The sequence below is a fragment of the Dunckerocampus dactyliophorus genome, chromosome 1, assembly GCF_027744805.1.
Source record: "Dunckerocampus dactyliophorus isolate RoL2022-P2 chromosome 1, RoL_Ddac_1.1, whole genome shotgun sequence".
In the NCBI taxonomy this organism is placed as follows: Eukaryota; Metazoa; Chordata; class Actinopteri; order Syngnathiformes; family Syngnathidae; genus Dunckerocampus; species Dunckerocampus dactyliophorus.
Window position 1 is genome coordinate 18,178,211 of NC_072819.1, and position 19,290 is coordinate 18,197,500.

General features: G+C 40.3%; 2 protein-coding genes across 3 annotated transcripts in view; both read left to right on the forward strand.

Annotated features, from left to right (window-relative positions):
• The first annotated feature begins 568 nt into the window (after positions 1-568).
• LOC129194308 (E3 ubiquitin-protein ligase Midline-1-like) lies at positions 569-11,049 on the forward strand. Its single transcript, XM_054799449.1, has 4 exons — positions 569-1,252; positions 4,300-4,439; positions 7,995-8,162; positions 9,268-11,049. The coding sequence occupies exons 1-4, from the start codon at positions 707-709 to the stop codon at positions 9,974-9,976; spliced, it is 1,563 nt and encodes a 520-aa protein (XP_054655424.1). The 5' UTR covers positions 569-706; the 3' UTR covers positions 9,977-11,049.
• A 199-nt stretch (positions 11,050-11,248) lies between these two features.
• The window catches only part of LOC129194316 (MICOS complex subunit mic25a-like), a 75,748-nt gene continuing 67,706 nt past the window's right edge, over positions 11,249-19,290 (forward strand). For both annotated transcript variants that reach the window (XM_054799463.1, XM_054799458.1), the window contains exons 1-3: positions 11,249-11,466; positions 12,390-12,480; positions 12,567-12,687. In XM_054799463.1, coding sequence (XP_054655438.1) covers positions 11,383-11,466; positions 12,390-12,480; positions 12,567-12,687 — 296 coding nt within the window. In that variant the 5' untranslated portion in view covers positions 11,249-11,382. The remainder of the gene's footprint in view (positions 11,467-12,389; positions 12,481-12,566; positions 12,688-19,290) is intronic.

Sequence of the window (19,290 nt, forward strand, 5' to 3'; positions counted from 1 at the left end):
CTCAGCAGATGCCAGCAGCACTCATGCAGCCCCGTAACATCATTCCCAATGCGGCCCTGCTTCCAGAGGGGAAGGATCATGCTCTGCTTCACAATCTCACAGTACAGTACATGTTGGAATTCATGATTCCCCTCAATGAACAGCAGCTCCCCAATTGTCGGCAGCCTTTTTCGATGAATTATATTGGTACTCATTTGTTTTGCCGGATATTTAGACAATAATGGCATATGCTGAGTCGTTGGATAGTACAGTAAGTGGAGTGGAGTACATTTATACTGCTATACAAGATGTACACTGATTCCCCTAAAGTATATCCTAGTTTAAGTTTTTCTAAAAAAAAAAATGGTTGGTGGGGTATATGAGGGGTATACTCACTTGTGTGAGATACTGTATCCTGTGAAGTTAAGGTTATTTCAGTACATGGAAAGAGCGCAATTAGTAAAGAGTTCAATAACCGTTGCATATTTTGACCATCAACAACCCTCATGTTGTGATGGATTTCCCGTTGCTCAGCAAACAGCCTCCTTGAAAGGAATGTTGTTCTTCCTGGCAAGCGTGTGTATGCCGACTGACTTTCTCATTTTATTGTTTCCTGCAGCCTTGCCAGGACTCAGGAGGAGACAAGACGTGTTGGTGGACTAGGATGAGTCATCGTAGGTTTTGAATAGAGAAACATAGAAACTAGAAACAAGAATCATTCATCATCATGAGTGTTTCCAAGCCAGAAGAGCAACTGGCCTACGAGCTTAGCTGTGCCATCTGCCTTCAGATCTACTCGGACCCTGTAGCTCTCCCCTGCGGCCACAATTACTGCCAGGCCTGCATCTTCCAGTCCACAGACAAAGCAGAAGAGACTGATACGGTCTTGCGATGCCCGGAGTGTCGCACGGAGTTTCCGGGCGTTCAATCCCTCCAGAAGAACTTCAAACTGAGCAGCATCATCGAGGGTTACCTAGCAGCTTCTTCAAAGCTGAGCTTTCAACAGGAGAGCCAGAAGAAGCCTGCGGAAGAGTGCGACGACCCTACTTGTGAGAAGGTTCCTCAGGAGGTGAAGAAGAGTGAGGCTCAGAGGCTCAAGTTGGAGCTGAAGTGCTGTGACATCCATAGGCGTCCCCTAGAGTACTTCTGCTCCACTGACATGACCTTGCTGTGCTCCAAGTGCTTCATGGAGGGTCAACACCACAGCCATGACGTTCTTACCTTCGGGGTTGCTGAGGAAGAGATGAGACATGCCTTGGAGGTCCGCACCAAGGTAGACCTCTGACCTTTTGTGTTCATTACCTTTCTGGATAAAAGAGATAATAGCTTTTTAGTATAAAACATAATTATTAGAGTTGTGTTGTTGATTAGCCAACAGTTGATTGTCCATGCAAGTACAAATGTGATTATATGATTTATGATGACGACAGACGCCCTTTGCCTCTTCGTGCTTTTTGCAGTTTCACTCTATTTCTTGTTTAAAAAAAAATCATAATTAATTATTCTGTTTTGTAGTTGAGTACAGCTTATTATTTGTCAAATATTTGTATATTTAAGCAAATGTTACATATTTTTCGCCTAAATTAAGCATTTTCAAGCATAAAAATGACTAAATGAACTAAAATACATGTATCAGGCATTCATAAGATGCATTCAAAGATGATCAAATTTCGTATTCCACACTGGTCACCAGGTGTCTGTAGTGTTACTGTAACGGTCAGTGAGACACACAAGGATCAGACTTGATCGCAAGTACAACAGGCTTTTATTGCAGGTTTGAATTATCTCACAACAGGCACAATGATCCCCAATAAAAACACGGGCTACTGTTGCGGCCCTAATCTATGGCAAGTTGAACCACAACTCTGAACCTCCGATGTCACCTTCCTGTCCGCCTCTCCTCCGAGTCCCAACAGAATACATTTATAGTAACACGCACGAGCACAAGTCTTATTTATGTTTTAATGACAAGCGGCATAGATGATGGATGGATGGATTATTTACTCTTATTATGTCTACTATATTTAGTTGTACAGGGTTCCCTCGCTCCATTGTGGTTCACCTTTTGTAGACTTGCTGTTTTGCTGATTTTTTTTCTGCAATTTAGTCCTTTTTTTTTACAGCGTATGAATGCTGTTACAGGCTGAGCCTGGCCCTTTAAGAAGAACTGCATTGTGGGAAGCTGAGTGTTGTAGTTCCGTGCTTAGCACATGGCGTCTCTCTCTCTCTCTTCCCTCTCTCTTCTGTCTGCACCACCTATTGTTTTCTGCATCCTGATGGCTGTACACCATTGGCAATCAATCTCCTTCAGCAACAATATGTTTTAGCAAGCATACAAAAACGCTTCAGTGGAATGGCGCCAGGATGAAGAGACACCGTCCGACGAGTGAAATACTCGTGAGTCACTTACTAATTTCTTGTGTCCAACCTAGTAGGTTAATCATTAAAATTCAAACGAAATTTGAACTTTGAGAGTGTTTAAACAAGAGAGAAATGTGAGAAAATGCTCATGCCTTTCTGAGAAAAGTGTATAAAATGTACTGTGAGGGGTTTTACAGCCTTAAAACATATATAATAATTGTTAAAAAAAAATAAAGATGGCTACTTCGCGGATTTCACTTATTGCGGGCTATTTTGGGAATGTATCCCCCGTGATAAACGAGGGAACACTGTAGTAGTATTGGTGACAATAGGGTTGTTATTTCCTGTCTATAGGGCTCTAATAATGTTAAAAACTGTATTCAGAAGGTCGTAAACAGGTTTTCTCTCCTGTAACAACAAAAATATTCCATTTATGAACAAGGCATGCATGTGTAATTGATGAAGTCGATATGCGCTCATCGTTTAAAACCTTCCAATCACTGGTATTTGTTTAGAGCACGGCTGTCCAAAGTGCCATTTGTGGCACACAGCTTATTTTTTATTGACACTTTTTAAAAATACTAATTAAACAAGAAAACTACAAAAAGAAAACAACAGCAAAAAAGAGCTGAAAAAAAACAGTTGAACGGTGACACTAATAACTAATAATTATGCGCTTCGTCACCTGCAACACAAAGCTGAGATGCAGGCTAAACTGAAATGATATTCAGATAGTGTTTCAGCATGTGTTGAATTATACCATCACTTCATAACACTACATTACGTGCTGGATTCTTTCTCATTAAAAAATAACTGCACATTTATATTCCCATGTGCGCCAAAATTACATGGCTTCTTGCTGTCTACCCACAAAGTTTAATGGGAATCTGTGCTGTGGTTTTTCTGTAATTCTGCAAACTAATTAACAAATACTGTACATTACAGTCGTCACCACATCGCTGTTCGAATTTCTGGGCTTCAGTCTATCACGGTTTTTCCAAAATATAATAAGAGAAAAGAATAAAAAGAATTCTGTTGGTGTTTATGACAATAGGTATTCCTAAATTAAGTGAATCTTAGATACAATCACACTCCGTTTAAAAAAGAAAAGTTCCATCCATCCATCTTCTAAGTCGCTAATCCTCACTAGGGTCGCGGTTATGCTGGAGCCTATCACAGCTGACTTCGGGCGAGAGGCGAGGTACACCCTGAACTGGTCGCCAGCCAATCGCAAGGCACATATAGACAAACAACCATTCACACTCACATTCATACCTATGGACAATTTAGAGTCGCCAATTAACCTAACATGCATGTTTTTGGAATGTGGGAGGAAACCGGAGTACCCGCACGGGGAGAACATGCAAACTCCACACAGAGATGCCCAATGGAGATTCGAACCCAGATCCCGATCTTTTGACTGTGTGGCCAACATGCTAACCACACGGCCACCGTGCTGCCCTATAAAAAAGTTCCATTCATATACAGTAATTTGCTTCCTGCTTGTTGACGTAAATAGCAGGTTTAACATGCCGACAGGTGAAGACATTACCTGCGTGGTGGCCGAGTGGTTAGTATGTGAAAACATTTTTGCTTAAATCTAGCCTCATAAAAGCTAATTTTGTCTCAATTTAAGAATCTTTTAAGAGCATCTGGCTTACTTCTTAGCTTGTAATACCTAAGAACATTTTACTTAAATCTAGCTAAGTGACTAAGAACAACTTGCTTATTTTAGGACTCATATTCTTAAAAGTCACCAGAAAAATATTCTTGTTATAAGAATTCTACAACTTTTGCTTACCCAATTGGCAGCATTTTTTTCTTGAAATAAGAAAAGTTGTCTCATTTTAATATAATTTGGGCTTCTTTCGGGTATGGCTGTTTTTGCAGTGCAGTTAGACAAGATGGTCTACCCTTTTTGTAGTCCACATGAATGACACATGGATTAAATGTGTGCAGGTGGTTTCCGGTAGGCTGAAGATGACGGAGTTTCTCGTACAGAAGGCAAAAGAGGAGCAGGGAGAGTCTGAGGCTATCGGAGACAAACTGGTCAACAGGGCCGTCACACTGGTGGAAGCCATGGCCGGACTGGTGGACGGGTAATGTTGCAGACATATGTTTTGTTCTCGTCGAAGGGGACAAAAACATGCTTGGATTCAAAGATAAATACTGCAAGCATATTTTCACCAACCGCATATCTGCGTTTAGATTCCTGCAGATCCTCCTTGTCGTTATTTTCACAGACTTTTTAATAGCTGTCAAGCTATTTTTAAGTTTCTCTACCAAGTATCCAAACTTAGGGTCCAGGTCCAAATGAGTCACAGAAACGTTTTTTGGGTCATCACAGTAAGTTTTTTCGCCCTACATATTATACTAATTCAATATTAGTTCCATATGTGACCACCGATTCTTTGCAGTTCTGCTAATAATAAATAATAATTCAAAGATTTAACACAAAAAAATTATGGTAGCGCATTACCAGATGTTTTTTCTGCTTCTCTTACATCATATATACTGTGATATATACTGTAATCCTAGGTTTCAAAACCTAGGATTGGGACCCAAGTTCTGATGCAAAGTGCATTTTTTTGGACTTGCCCACAGTTTTTGAGCTTTTGAGGCATTTTATACCCAGCTTTTGAGGCATATTTGTGTTATTCCCCCCCATGTTTTAATTAAAACCTTTTGTTTTCCTAATTATTTTTTTCATTACCTTTATGCACTGATTGGTTTTACAAGGCTACATCATAACACTAATACTGCATCGTTGACACACATGTATAAGATTCCCATTTTTCTGTTTATTAACATTGTTGCATATGACATTCAGCTTTCCATACAGTTCATTATTTGTAGCAGTTAGACACGGTTTTATAACAGCAGGAGATACTTTCACTTTGTGCCTTCAGACTTGCAGAGCCGGACCAGGCAGTGACTGTTACAGAACACATGCCAATCAGTGAACCAGTGTCAGTCATTTGTTGTCATGTTGCTGGTTCATCTGCATTTCATGCCAAGGTCACTGAAGTCTCATTCATTTCACGTGGCAGACAGCTTTTACAGAGACACATGTGCTTGTCAATGTGAGGACGACATTTACGAGGATGACAAAAAAAAACAAATTGCCCTATTATCAAGTCAAAAAGAAATGACTCAGCAGTAAAAGTTACATAACTAGAAGCACAGACTGACGCCAAAACCGAATGGTGGATTTCTGCATTTTTGTTTTACTGTTCGTCAGTTAGCTACTTTCTGGTTCATGAAAAAATGACGTAACAGATAAATTAATGTCGCCGGTTTAACACTTGCATTAACTTATCCTTGTGAATTTAGCAAGATCTTTAATCTGCCATAAATGAATGGTCTTTTTTAAATGTCATTTTGCGAACAAACAAGCAAAAAAAAAACAAGCTTAACCTTGAACTAACTGCAATCTATGGATGGATGTTCTACCATTCAGTTCATTGTGAATTAGTCAACAAAAAGAGGAAAACTGTTTCCTATCTGCCAAAAATGTATGGATTAGCCCAATGTATCACTGCTCCACAAAGTCTCATGGAAATCGGATAAGCAGTTTTTGTGTAATCCTTCTAACAAATAAAAGAACAAACTCAAAAAATATCCCAAAAATAAAAAATGAATGAACCACACAACCTATTGAACGAAGAAAGAGTCAAAAGTGTGAAGAACTACTAAATAACTAGATGCCACTGTGATTCTTGAACGGACACATCCATATATTGTAAATTCATGGGAATTAATTAAAAGGAAAAATAGATTCCGTGATCTGCCAACTTGAATGACTTTCTCCTTGGCTCTTATGCCACAGCTTCACCAAGTCAAAATCATCAAAATTGGATCAGTAGTTTTTGTGTCGTCCTGCTAGAAAAGAAAGAATTAACGAAGTCAAAACAATCCAAAAATGAACATTGCAATCAATGAATGAACCACACAACACTTAATCGAATGAACTAACCAGCTAACTAATGATTGAAACTCACAATTTGATTGATCAATTCCATTTATTGTGAATTAATCCACGAAAAGTAAAAATACATTCCTCAGTCTGCAAAAAAATAGGATGAACCACTAGAACCCAAAATTTCACTGAAATCGGATTAGTCACTTTTGTGTAATCCTGCTAACAAATGAAATAATTAACAAAATAAAAAAACAATAAAAAAATGAACAATGCAGTTAATGAATAAAACGCAACTCTTAACTCCTTACACAACTTAACTCAAACGAATAAGCTCACTAAGTAGTGATGCTGCTTAATATCAAAGGACAGCTGGACAGCCCTGACGTAAATAGAGAAAAGACAAGTAGATAAGAGAAAATAGTGATCTGTTTATTATTATTATTTGATGTCATTATTCATATACCGTATATTATCATAACAGTGGTTTATTTTTGCCTCAAAAACTGTTGACCATAATATCTTTAAGCATCAATTTGTGGGACAATAAACATTTCCAAACGCACCAGCATTGTTTTATGGCTCTGTGACATGAATAAGTATTTTTGTCCAGTCATCTTTTTCATTGTACTTTTCTTAAAATGAATGTTAAAATCTTGTCTCGTCTTGTTGTCGTGGACCCGATCTCGTGCATCGTTTCATCTTGTGAGTTGGATGTCTCGTGACACCCCTACTAGCATAGTGAGTTGAATGGGTGGCTAGACCAAAACAGATACCAGATTCTTTTATCTTAGCCCATACGCCGCTCGTCCACAAAGTTTTACCAAAGATGGATCAGTATTTTGTGTAATCGTGACAAACGAATGAAAAATCAATCCAACAATTACATCAACTGGATGAATGAACCACATGACACTCATCCTAACTACTAACAAACAGACCGATTAACAACCAATGAACAAAAAAATTAACCGAAAAGGGATACTACATTTTTTTACACTTGATCCAGACAGACGGCTACAGCCCACAAAGTTTCATGGAAATCGGATCAGCAGTTTTTGTTTATCGTGACAAGCATACGGAAGATTGATTGAACAATTACACTATTCTTAACTAACCAATGGACCGATGAACTGACCAGTGAACCAAAGAATGAACCAAAAAAGGGGTGCTAGAGTCTTTATTTTTGGCCCATACATGTCACTCGTCCACGTTTTGTGGAAACTGGATCAGTAGTTTTTTGTTTAATTTGACATAAGAACGGATGGAAGATTTATTGAACAATTACACTATCAAATGGATGAATGAACCCCACAATCCTCATTTATTAATCGTGGCAAATGAACAAATGATCGACTGAACAGATAAATTCTGAAATGAATGAATGAATGAATGAATAAATGAATGAATGAATGAATGAATGAATGAACTCCACAACCCAACAAACACACTGTGTAACCAACTACTGCATGGATAGATGTTGCCAATTTGATTCTTGCATGAACAGTTCATTTATCATTAATTAATAAAAAAAAAAAAAAAAAAGGTTTTAGATTGTTCGATTTGCCAGAAATGAAAGGCTTCTTCTTTGTGTAATCCTGCTAATTAACAAACAGCAAACATACATGCTTACAACCCCATGTCTCACTTGGCAGGCTTACTACAACAATACATCATTATGTTCTTTGGCCAGTGCTCAAGTTGTGCTCTTTCTTTGTCTGGGTGTTACGTTCAGGTACAGGGAGAGATTGCACAAGCTCTTGGAGGAGGAGCGAGGTCAGCATAGGAAGAGCTGGCAGTTGGGACTGAGTGCACTGGAGGAGAAACAGCAGCTGCTAGTGGACGCACAGCAATGTGCAGCTCAGGCTCTCGAAGTGACCGACACATGCGCCTTCATAAACAGGTACTATTTTTTATTTGAATTTAGAACACATGTTATATTGAAAATAAAAATAGAAATACAAAAAATGCATTCCGGGATCGCCATCAGAACATCTTTGTTGACTGTACAGGCAATATTTGAGGTACTTTAACATTTTAACTTTTTGTCACGCGAGAATAAAAATCACTTTTTCTAGTATACACAATAAACTGCATATTCAACCTTATGTTTGATTATGATTCACAGAATATGCAAAAAGTACACTGACAAAAGTATACCTTTAGCCATACACTGTAGTATATGTTACTTTGTTTGTCTGCAATGCTGGCGTTTTACTCGCTACTACGTAGAAATCACCACCAAAACATTTGATATTTACCATTTAGGTTCCTTGATTTTAGCGGTTTTCAGGGTCAAAGCATAAAGGTCTAGGTAAAAGGTGATAGTCACTGCAATGTCAAACACACGCACAAATTATTTTTGCAGTGTTCATACAATAGCTAGATACCCACTCTGTTGATTTGTTTTTGGTGCCAACTGACCTTACGGCAAACATCTCAGGTCAAAGCTTACTCGTGACAAGTTAAATATTAAAATTGTTACAAGCCCATCAAGTCATACATCAAATTAAAGAGGTTGGTGAGGGTTTTACGGATACTCAATCAACTTCCTAATATTATGACATAGTAACCAAAACAAGATTTTTGCATTTCTGTCTTTGAAGCGGACACACCATTCAACATTTGACAAAATACCTGGTGGAAGTTGTTACTAGTAAACTTCTAACCCAGTAACCTTCTGTGGTGCCGCCCCAAAAAACTCAAGAATTCAAAGAAAAAGCAAAGCACGCTTTGGTCTTTTACATGACTTGAGGTGCTGTGAGACATGGAAAGTTCTTGCATGACAATCTCTTTTTCTGTTTTTACTTATATTTCAATAAAGATTCTGTGGTCGTCAGCACATATTGTCACTTTGCCAGGTACCATTTTTGGGGTGGAATCATACAAACTCAAAAAGTCAAAGAAAAAACAAAACAAAACACTATGTTCTTTGATTTTTTTAGATGCGTTTTGGTGTCACGAGATGTCTTGTATGACAAACACTGTGTTTTGTGTATTCTTTTTAGGTTTATGTCGATAGAACAGAAGATGCAAGAGGCTGTCACAGGCACCATCCCCTGCAAGATCCTCACCAAAGCCCCTCTCAACACCAAACAGCTGCAGGCAGGCCTCAAGACCGATGCCTTCCAAGCGGAAATGAGTCGCCTCTGCGAGTCCCTCTGCATTCTCCTCAATCCCCTGGAGCTCACCTTCAATTCATGCACGGCCCACCCCAGTCTACAGCTGACCAACGACCAGCGCACGGCCAAGTACAGCCCCAGCAAGCAGCCTTACTCCGATCACCCAGAGCGCTTTACCAGCGCCCCGCAGGTCATGTGTAGCCAGGGCTTCTCCAGTGGCGAGCACGTGTGGGTCGTGGAGGTGGGGCCCAACAGCATGTGGTCACTAGGGGTGTGCTACAAGAGCATCCCACGCCGTGGAGACCACAGCCGCCTGGGACACAACTCTGTGTCCTGGCGTCTCCAGTGGAAAAATGGGAAATTGACAGTGTGCAAGTCTTCATCTAATGTGGTTCTGCGGGAGATGGTCAATCAGCCGGTGAAGATTGAGGTGGCACTGGACTATGAGGGGGGCACCCTGATGTTCCACAGCATTAAAGGCCACAGGGAGCACCTGTACACATTCAAGGCTGGGTTTAAAGAGGCAGTTTACCCTGCTTTCAGCATCCACTCCAACACACCAGACTCCTGGATTACTCTCCAATGTGGCTTGTGAGCATATGAGCCCCCTGGTATTCTATATTTGAATATGACACTCAATAAACTATGCAAAAAGTTTGTTTTTATAGTGTCAGGGTACCTAAAATATGTCATATATTCCAAATGATACAGCTGCAGCGACGGTAATAAAATGTTAATTTGCTATCTAGCATAATGACATCACTTAAATAAAGCATTCTAATCATGCAATAATTTGTTTACAAATATTGCTGTTTTGATCAATGCAGATTATTACTAAAGGGATACAAAATTGATTTTTTGTGTATTACTGTTTTGCTTTTTTTTCCCTGAGTGACATCTACCATTGAAACCCAATGCCATTTTTGCCATTTTTGAATCAAGTGTTCCCCCTAAACTTGTCTCTTGCGTTGAACTTTCAATTTGTAATTTTAATATTTGCCCACCAGATAACTCTGCTTTTCCCCATTCATTGCATGCAGAAAAGTGTCTCTATCGATTTTCGATAAGGTGTTTATGTAAAGCTGCATGGCGGTTAGCTCGTTAGCACGTTGGCCAACACAGTAACAGCCTGGAGATCGGGAAGATCTGGGTTCGATTCTCCCTTTGGCATTTCTGTGTGGAGTTTGCATGTTCTCCCCGTGTGCGTGTGGGTTTTCTCCGGGTACTCCGGTTTCCTCCCACATTCCAAAAACATGCATGTTAGGTTAATTGGTGACTCTAAATTGTCCGTAGGTATGAATGTGAGTGTGAATGGTTGTTTGTCTATATGTGCCCTGCGATTGGCTGGCGACCAGTCCAGGGCGTACCCCGCCTGTCGCCCGAAGTCAGCTGGGATAGGCTCCAGCATGCCCCCGTGACCCTAATGAGGAGAAGCGGTATAGAAAATGGATGGATGGATGGAAGTTTATGTAAAAAAAAAGCGTGTATCTGTGTTTGTATGAAAAACAGTGTAGTTACGTAAACAGTGATTGGTTTTGCTTTTTAAATTTTTTTTTACAATAATATGTAAACATGAATTGTGAACTTTTTCTACACAACAAATAAAATATAATGATGATACTTGAGTGTATTCAGTCGTGTGATCCCCAGTACTACGTAGTCATGACACGATTGTTGCCATGTTAGACTGTAACTACACCTTACAATCTAAATGTCCACAAAGTACACTGAAAACATATAGGGGCAAATATTTTTACAAATGTTTTTAAATACTATGTTTTAAATCCCACTTTATGTCTATGTTGGACTTTTTTGATAAACGTACTTGTGAAGGGGGACGATGGGCAACCTGGCAACCTGGTTCCGGCTGCCATACACTACTGTCATTGGGCAGGGCAGGACAGGACAGGATAGGGCACACTCGTTTCAAGTTAGTAGGGGAAATATAGGTTTCCCTGTGCGGAATAAATAACTAATTTGTAGTAAAGCTTTTTATTCATCATGGGTTCGGGGGAAAGTACGACCAGAAAAGTGTCTTTTGGTGTGGACGACGAGGAGAGAGTCAGGATTCTTCGTGGAGTCAAGGTAATGCTAATTTAGCTTGCTAGCATTTGTTGATAAGCTAACTTTATACATGGATTTACATCTATTAGCACCTAGCATGCTGCTCTGTTGACTATTTCGAGCTCACCTAAGCTAAAATCAGGTGAAACAACTGTTATAATGAGCATGAAGGTTGTGTGTGAGATGCAAAGGGATGTCAGGTTGATTGACAAGCTGCATCGCTTGTCGAGGCCAGACTTGTCTTAGAAAAAGCAGCATTATTGTTTTTATTATTTTTAGATAACAATGCAAGATGACCAACCTATGTCGTAAGTGCATGCGGCTACATTCGGCGCGGTTTATGTCACTTTGCCCTTCGTATCACAACTAAAAACATATCTTTTAATGAGTATTCTTCAACTGTAATGCATTTGTGGACTTATCACAAAGTCTGCTCTAATGGATATTATAAACCGAACTAAGCCTTTATATTTACGACAGTACAGCATGCCATTTATGCTTTAATGGTTCTACCATATAAATGAAGACGTTTGTTATCACAATACAGTGTTAGAATAAATTGCCTTATTTCCAACGAAGTTTGGTATGGCGCCTGACTTCTGGGAGCGGTGATTTCCGGTGCCCTTCAGAGTGTGGGAATTCTGTAAACTATACTCATGTTGCAAATAGTTAGCTATAACAACAAATACAAAAAGCTTTGTAGTCCAAGTTCACAGTAGAGTTGGATTATAATTAATGATACCCTCCTATATTTATCACACTCTAAAACCTTCTGCTTCCTATGCGCATATAATAGCTTTTATTGTGCAGAAGTAAATACAGGAAGTACTGAAGTTGTTACTGATTCAGCCACGCCGCAATTTATGCTTTCATACCACATTCAAATGTTCCATCCTGTTTGTGATATTTTTTCTGCTTAAGTGTTTCCCCATCCTTGTCTCTAGCTTTCAGAAGATGTCCTCCAGAGGATGAGGGGAGTGGCCAACATGCCTCCACCACGTGCACCACCATCCACAAGCTCCCAAACAGACATAGGTATTCTTACACCTCACTGGTAAAAGTGAAAAAGTTTGTACATTTATTTAGTGAAATGGATGACGCTCTTTCTTTTTTTACTTCAGGTACCTCTTTCAGTGCCAACTCCAGCAACCGATCCCAACAGAACTCACAGCAGCGGGCCCAGTCAAGCACCCAGTCCAAAACTAGCAAAACAACTGCAAAAGTCAAAGAGGCACAGAGGAAGTGAGTATCAATTATTCATTTGTTGCTTTAACCCTTAAGAGAGCCTGGGGACATGTTGTCAGTCTAGTTCAGTTTTTTTTTATTTTCAAGCCATTTGGTTGTGTTGAATGGATGTTGGTGAAATTTGTCAGAGGATGTTCATGTTCCAGTAACAACACTTTAGAGTTATTGTCTCTGTTCCTTCAATTAGCCTAAAATGGCAACGTTACACAAAAACTGACATACAAGTGTTTCCGCTACATGTAATCAGGGGTAGAAATTGCCTAAATCCAGTGGAAGCAATTTGTTGCTTGTAGATTTTAACTTTACAAGCAAATTGCTCATCTAAGAAGCAATTTTCAGCCAAAAAAAATCATGCACGTCATGATCATTGATGTATACTGTATACCTATTGCCTGTGATCGAATCCCCTGGTAATCAATCATGGTATGTTGTATTCGTGTAATATGCTGTCAAGAATAATTTGTCCATTTTTTCCAATGTTTTTTCATCAGCCCTTTTAAAGCCGTCTTCAATTGGAGTTGGTTTCTTGTTTGCTTCCAAATATTTTGCGTGCCTGGTTGTTAACGACCGTTGGTGGAGTGTTGATTTAATGTGTTGCTGTATTGCCTCCTTTTTCACCCTGTTGCTACCAGTCACAAGCGCCGACCCACGATCTGAACCAGTACCATGTTCCTTGCACACCTCACACCAAATTTCGTAAACACAATCGTCGTCCTTGACTTTCTAACCAATGTCCGTGTTCAATTCTTTCATCCACTTCCGAACTGTTTTTAACGAGCTGGTTATGGCGACATGAGATGCACCAGGTCTCGGTGGCAGCTGTCGTCTATCACTCACCGTCGGCGTCCAGGAACTGTCACTGGCGCCTGTGGAGGGGCTTGCTGAGGTTGAGGCCAACTGAGAAACCGCGGGCTTATCCAAGTCATCGGCCGTTGTTTTTTGTTTTTTCGGAGGGTTGTTCTTGTTGTGCCGCTCCGAGTGACATGAGTCCGCCTTGGCAAAATACTTAATAATCATCGTGTTCAGTCTGCAGATCGCCAGCTAAAACAGCAGCAGGACCACCATATTTGTTTCCAACAGCAAATGACGATCTGCTGCAACACAGATCGTGATTGGATGGGAATATGTCTCACGACCAATCGGAGATCTACTTTCATACGCACCATGGCCGTAATACCGTAATACCGTGCTTCCCAGCGCAATTTGGTTTTCGCAAATTATATTGCGCCCTTATTCCCGTGACCAAACTGACCCGATGAAACGCAAAATAATTCGTCTTAGATGGAAAATCTGCACGATTTTGACAGTTTTTGCACGCTTTTTGCGTCTTGCGTCAGGTTAATTTCGGTCCCTGTGTAATGCAGGGGTGTCAAACTCAATCACACAGGGGGCCAAAACTGTAAGCCTGCTTTTGGTTGTGGGCTGAACTGGACATTCTTGCTATATACAATATTGTTTCCACTTTTAAAATTAAAATGCCCGAGGAGTAGTTTATACCGGAGGAGTCGCTTAATTATGCACTCAATGCCAACTCAATGCGATTTTCTAAATAGTTCCGTGGGCTGGATGAAATTGCAGCGTGAGCCGGATTTGGCCTCTGGGCCTGAGTTTGGCACATTTGACATAATGGATTGTAGTGCAGCGCCACGGCAAAATAAAACCCGCCACACCTTGGAAATGATTTTTTTTAATGTGGAAACAATGAGAGCACTGCCAACATTTAAATTGCACTTTATTTACAAAGCACATCTCCACTCAGTGTGCTCATTTGTCATTAAGTACAGGTGTCATGTTTGAATAGAACACTTATTAAGGTGAAGCAAATATTCTACTACTCAACATCAGCTGCTGAGCTCCTGCTAGCATAGGAGCTACCTGCCGGAGAGCCCTGTGATAGTGTCACTGTCTAAAGCTGTACACACGACGTGATTGCACATCTTTGACACACAACTAGTGTTTTGAGGACAAGCCATAAGCATAGATAGGCTTAGCATGTGACAAGCTGTCGTCAATTGATTGCACATTTTATGGGCTATTGTTCATTATCTCGATAATAAGAAACAAAGTGAAAATCAAAGACGTGTCGCGCATCTGATCACATGCACAAGTGCCAGCTAGGCAGACAGGCGTTTCCGGTGCATGCTTATCAAAATAAAGGCAGTGAAACTTTTTATGATATTGTTAATTGTTTTCAAACTAATTGTGGTCAATTTGTGTGTAAATACTAAGCTATGTATCTATATAGCGTATATATCCATTCATCCAATATATTACTTGAAATTGTTTTCAAGTAAAAAAAAACAACACATTTTTAAGGTGGGGCGGCTTTTAATTTGTAGTGGTGCACCGCCACGGTCAAATACATGTAGCGGAAACCCTGAATTTCTTTTGTTGATCATTAAGGTTGATCATTAATATTTAAACGAAGGTTTGAACTTTTTTGAGAGTGTTTAAACAAGAGTGAAATGTGAGAAAAGGTTATTGCCTGTCTGAGAAAAGTGTATAAAGTGTAAGGTGAGGGGTTTTACAGCCTTAAAACATTTATAATTGTTGTAAAAAAAAATGAAGTTGGCTCCTTCGCAGATTTCACTTATTGCGGGCTATTTTGGGAACCTATGCCCCGCAATAAACAAGGGAACACTGTACTGGCTTTCAAGTTTACATTTTTAGATTTGTCCACTAGATGGAGGTACCTTTTCCCATTCAAAGCGTGCACATTAAAAAATACACACCTCTTACTGCTTTCTGTTGAAATGATAGGTGTGTGCCTATTGAAGTTTGGAATAGTGTATAATTCAGGGGTGTCAAACTCATTTTCATCGAGGGCCACATCGCAGTTATGGTTGCCCTCATAGGGCCATTTGTAATGAATATAAATATGAAAATAACCTCACGATATTATTAAACAATTGCCCATGCATTTGATTATTATATTTTTTTCGGAAAAATGCTTTGAAATGAGAAGTGACGTCAGATTGTCAAGTTGTCAAGCAAACATTCAAGTATTTATTTTTGATAGCAAAAATGCTTGGAGTATCTTGTTGCATGATCAGATAATATTAAAGTTTATATTAAAGTGCAATTTTCCAGTCAAAATGAAAGAGTAAATACATTTAGAAGGAAAACGGTGCATGATTGGCAAACATTATGCACATTTAAATGATGTCGCGGCCATAAATGGCCCCCGGGCCTTGAGTTTGACACGTGTGATGTACATAGACTTGTTGTTAGGCGTGCAACTATCCGATATCGATATTGGTCTGATATTAGCAAAAACAGTATCAGACTATATCGGCCTGCTTCTACAATCTTTGATATTGACACAAAGGACAAAAAATACAAGCAGTCTAGTCCAGAGTCTGCTCCAGCACTGCTATCCAGCAGCAGCCCTTCTATTCAGCATGCAGCGCTCACGTGATCACAACAACAGCATGTGCTAGTGTGTACTGGGGGTATTCTGCGACTTTAGTGGGTTAGCGAGCTGTGTTGAATGGAAAGCCGGACTTGCGTGTTCAGCGAAGGTAGCTCTCTTTTAAAGCAGCTGTATCGCCATGGTAACTTAGGCTAAGCTCATAGCCTGGTTGGGACCAGGTTATGTCCAGGCTTTCAGCTTAAATTGAGCTATGAAAGTGCCACTGTTTCACTGTTTAACTAATTCGGAGACGGCGTCACCATCTTTTTAGAACCTAGGAGGTTCCCAAGGGGACATGGAAAAAAATAATAAAAAGAGAATGATGACATTATCCATCATATAAGTGAGATAGATTTTCATCCAAGGGAATACGTTAGTAATGCTCACGTGAGTACCAGAAATAAATTGTAATATGAAATATTAACAATTAATGTTAGCAGATGTAAAAGTCATAGGAGTCCTTGCGTGAGTACTGAGCCTGTTAGTTTCTTATATTACAATATTTGCTGGAGGAATAAACACCCCGAGGCATCAATCAACTGCATTAAAACCCTGATTATTACTTGTATAAAAAAAGAAAAACATTTTAAAAGTCACCACAAAACACGTCACACGCAAGACACTGCCATGTAGTGGTCACAACGAGATACAGCAGATTAACATATTTCATGAACTTATGACATCAAGAACAAAAGTTTGCTCCAACGTATTTATTTTTTCAAGTGTTAATATATCAAAGTTGTGCAGCGTTGAACATTGATAAATGAAAAGACTAGTAGAGTATATGCTAACTTGCGCATTCACACGCTGCATGCTGGCATGCCAGCACTCCTCCCTCCCTTTGTTGGCGGCGACAGTGTTGCTTTTAGCAGTCATAAGTTTTTGGGAACTCCTCATAACACTCCATAATGGATTTGTAGTTTTCTTAGGTTTACCTTTTGGTGACATCTCTAATGTTGTTGGACAGTTACAGTAAATGTGGCTTAAATGTAGCCACTCCTCGGCCCGGTGTACTAGCTGCTGCGAGTCATAGCTTCTCTGAAGGCCCAGTCCTGGCGGCAGATGGTGCTAATGGCGAGGGGTAGCTGTTCCGGGGCTCGGTGTTAGCCTCTGCTTCCAAAGGCCAGTGCTAGCGGGAGATGACGCCTGTTGCGAAGTGTAGCTTTCCCGGAGCTACAGCACGGATCGATATGTTTGTTTTTGATATTGTGCTTAAAATAAATATTGATATTTAAAAAATAAAAATATTGGTCAAACTGTCAGACCGTTAATGATAACAGGTAGAAGTAGTTTCCATGCTCCCATGTACAAACATAACGCAGACCGTTTGTTGAACATCAGGAAGGCATGCTCTGCAGACGCACACACGCTTTACCTAGCAATTGAAGCGATCTGATAACTGACTGATAATCATAATTGAACCATTTTTGTTAATTTCAGATAAATGAATGGTGCCGTGGAAAGACAAGAAAAATGTTGCAGGTTTATAATATTGTCCAGAAAATAAGAAAGAAAGAAAGAAACAAACAAACAAACAAAGAAGAAAAGAAAAGAAAATGAAAAAAAAACTTTGTGATAGTGGCAGTTTGAATCAGTATAAATTAGTACGTCCCAGTCTGAAGTGAAATGTAAAAAGTACTTATGTTGAGATTTGATGTCCACATTTTAAACTTGCTACACTCAACATGTGTGTCTTGAATGAAGGTCCGCAGTGACGGACTTACATAGAGGGGGAGAATGCCAGAATCCGCTCAGCTGCACGGCTTTCTACCTTACGCACGGGGAGAATAGGGCCCATAGTGTGGGAATAACAGCGGGCCAGCCACTTATGCGTGGATCTCCGAGCTGCCTATTGAGTGACCCTGGTCAATAGTGTTCCAACCCTAAAAGAACCACTATCCATTCTTCACAGAGACTGAGTCACCAAAGCACGGATACTACTGTTTGGGCACTCAGTTTAGTGAAATGATAGTTGAGAAAAAATGCAATTTTTTTAGCTGCACTGTTTGGCTGTACGAGAACCGAGACAGTGTACGAAAACCTCGAGTGTGAGTTTTACCGTATTTTCACGACGATAAGGCACACTTAAAAGTCTTAAATTTTGTCCAAAATGGGCGGGGCACCTTATAATGCGGCGTACTGTATGTGTGTACCGAGTTCCAAAATCTGTAAGTGTTGCTGTGTGACTTTTATGAGCGCTTCGCTCGACTGACTGGGAGCCTGCCGACACGCTGCTTGTATACAGGAAAGGAAAGGTGGACATGACAGAGGACCTAAAGGCACTCCCCAGTAGTTATGTAAGTACATTTAATGAAATGGCGCCATCTATCCATCCCGGCAAGGACTACCGTGGCGCAGCAACATCCAGCGGATTACAAGGAAAGCTGGCCATCGTCCTCTCCTACTGCAGTAAAAACATTGCAGACAAATACTACCCAACTACATCACCAACATGGACGACGTGCCACTCACTTTCGACATCACACACACAACGGGGTACAAGAAGTCGACTTTTACTGTTGTGCTTGGTTGCCATGGTAATGGACAGAAACTGCTACCTGTGGTGGCTTTCAAGAGGAAGAAAAGTTTCCACCCGGACCAATCAAAGGGGCTGGAAGAACGACGAGAAAATGGCTGAGTGGGTGAGTGACGTGTACGGAAAGAGACCGGATGTTTTTTTTCACACGCGTCACAAGTGCAGCAAATTAAAGTAAACATGGCGTTTAAATTGAAGTTGTGAGCGGCGTGGGAGCGATAGATGACAGCTAGCGAACACAACTTCACTAACACTGGGAGGCAGCGCCGTGCGACTTTCGCCACTATTTGTGAATGGATGTAAACACGGTGTTTAAAGTGAAATTGCGAGCGGCGTGGGAACGATGAATGACAGCTAGCGAACACAGCTTCACTAATGGATTGTGGATGCTTGGGCTAACGTGTCTGATGCACTGTTTGAGCTTTCTCAAAAGCCAGCATCATTTCTGAGGCGCCGCACGGCAACGAGACTGGCTGACAGTGACGACAGGGAACCTGGCGTGTTTGATGGAGAACTTGCCCCGCTGTTCATTTGGGATACAAAAGATGAGGACTTTGATGGATTTGTGGATGAGGATTAATCAAAAATAATGTGTGTACATTGTTAAATACTTCAATAAAGTACAACCGAACTCAGTTTTGCTCTCGCTGGC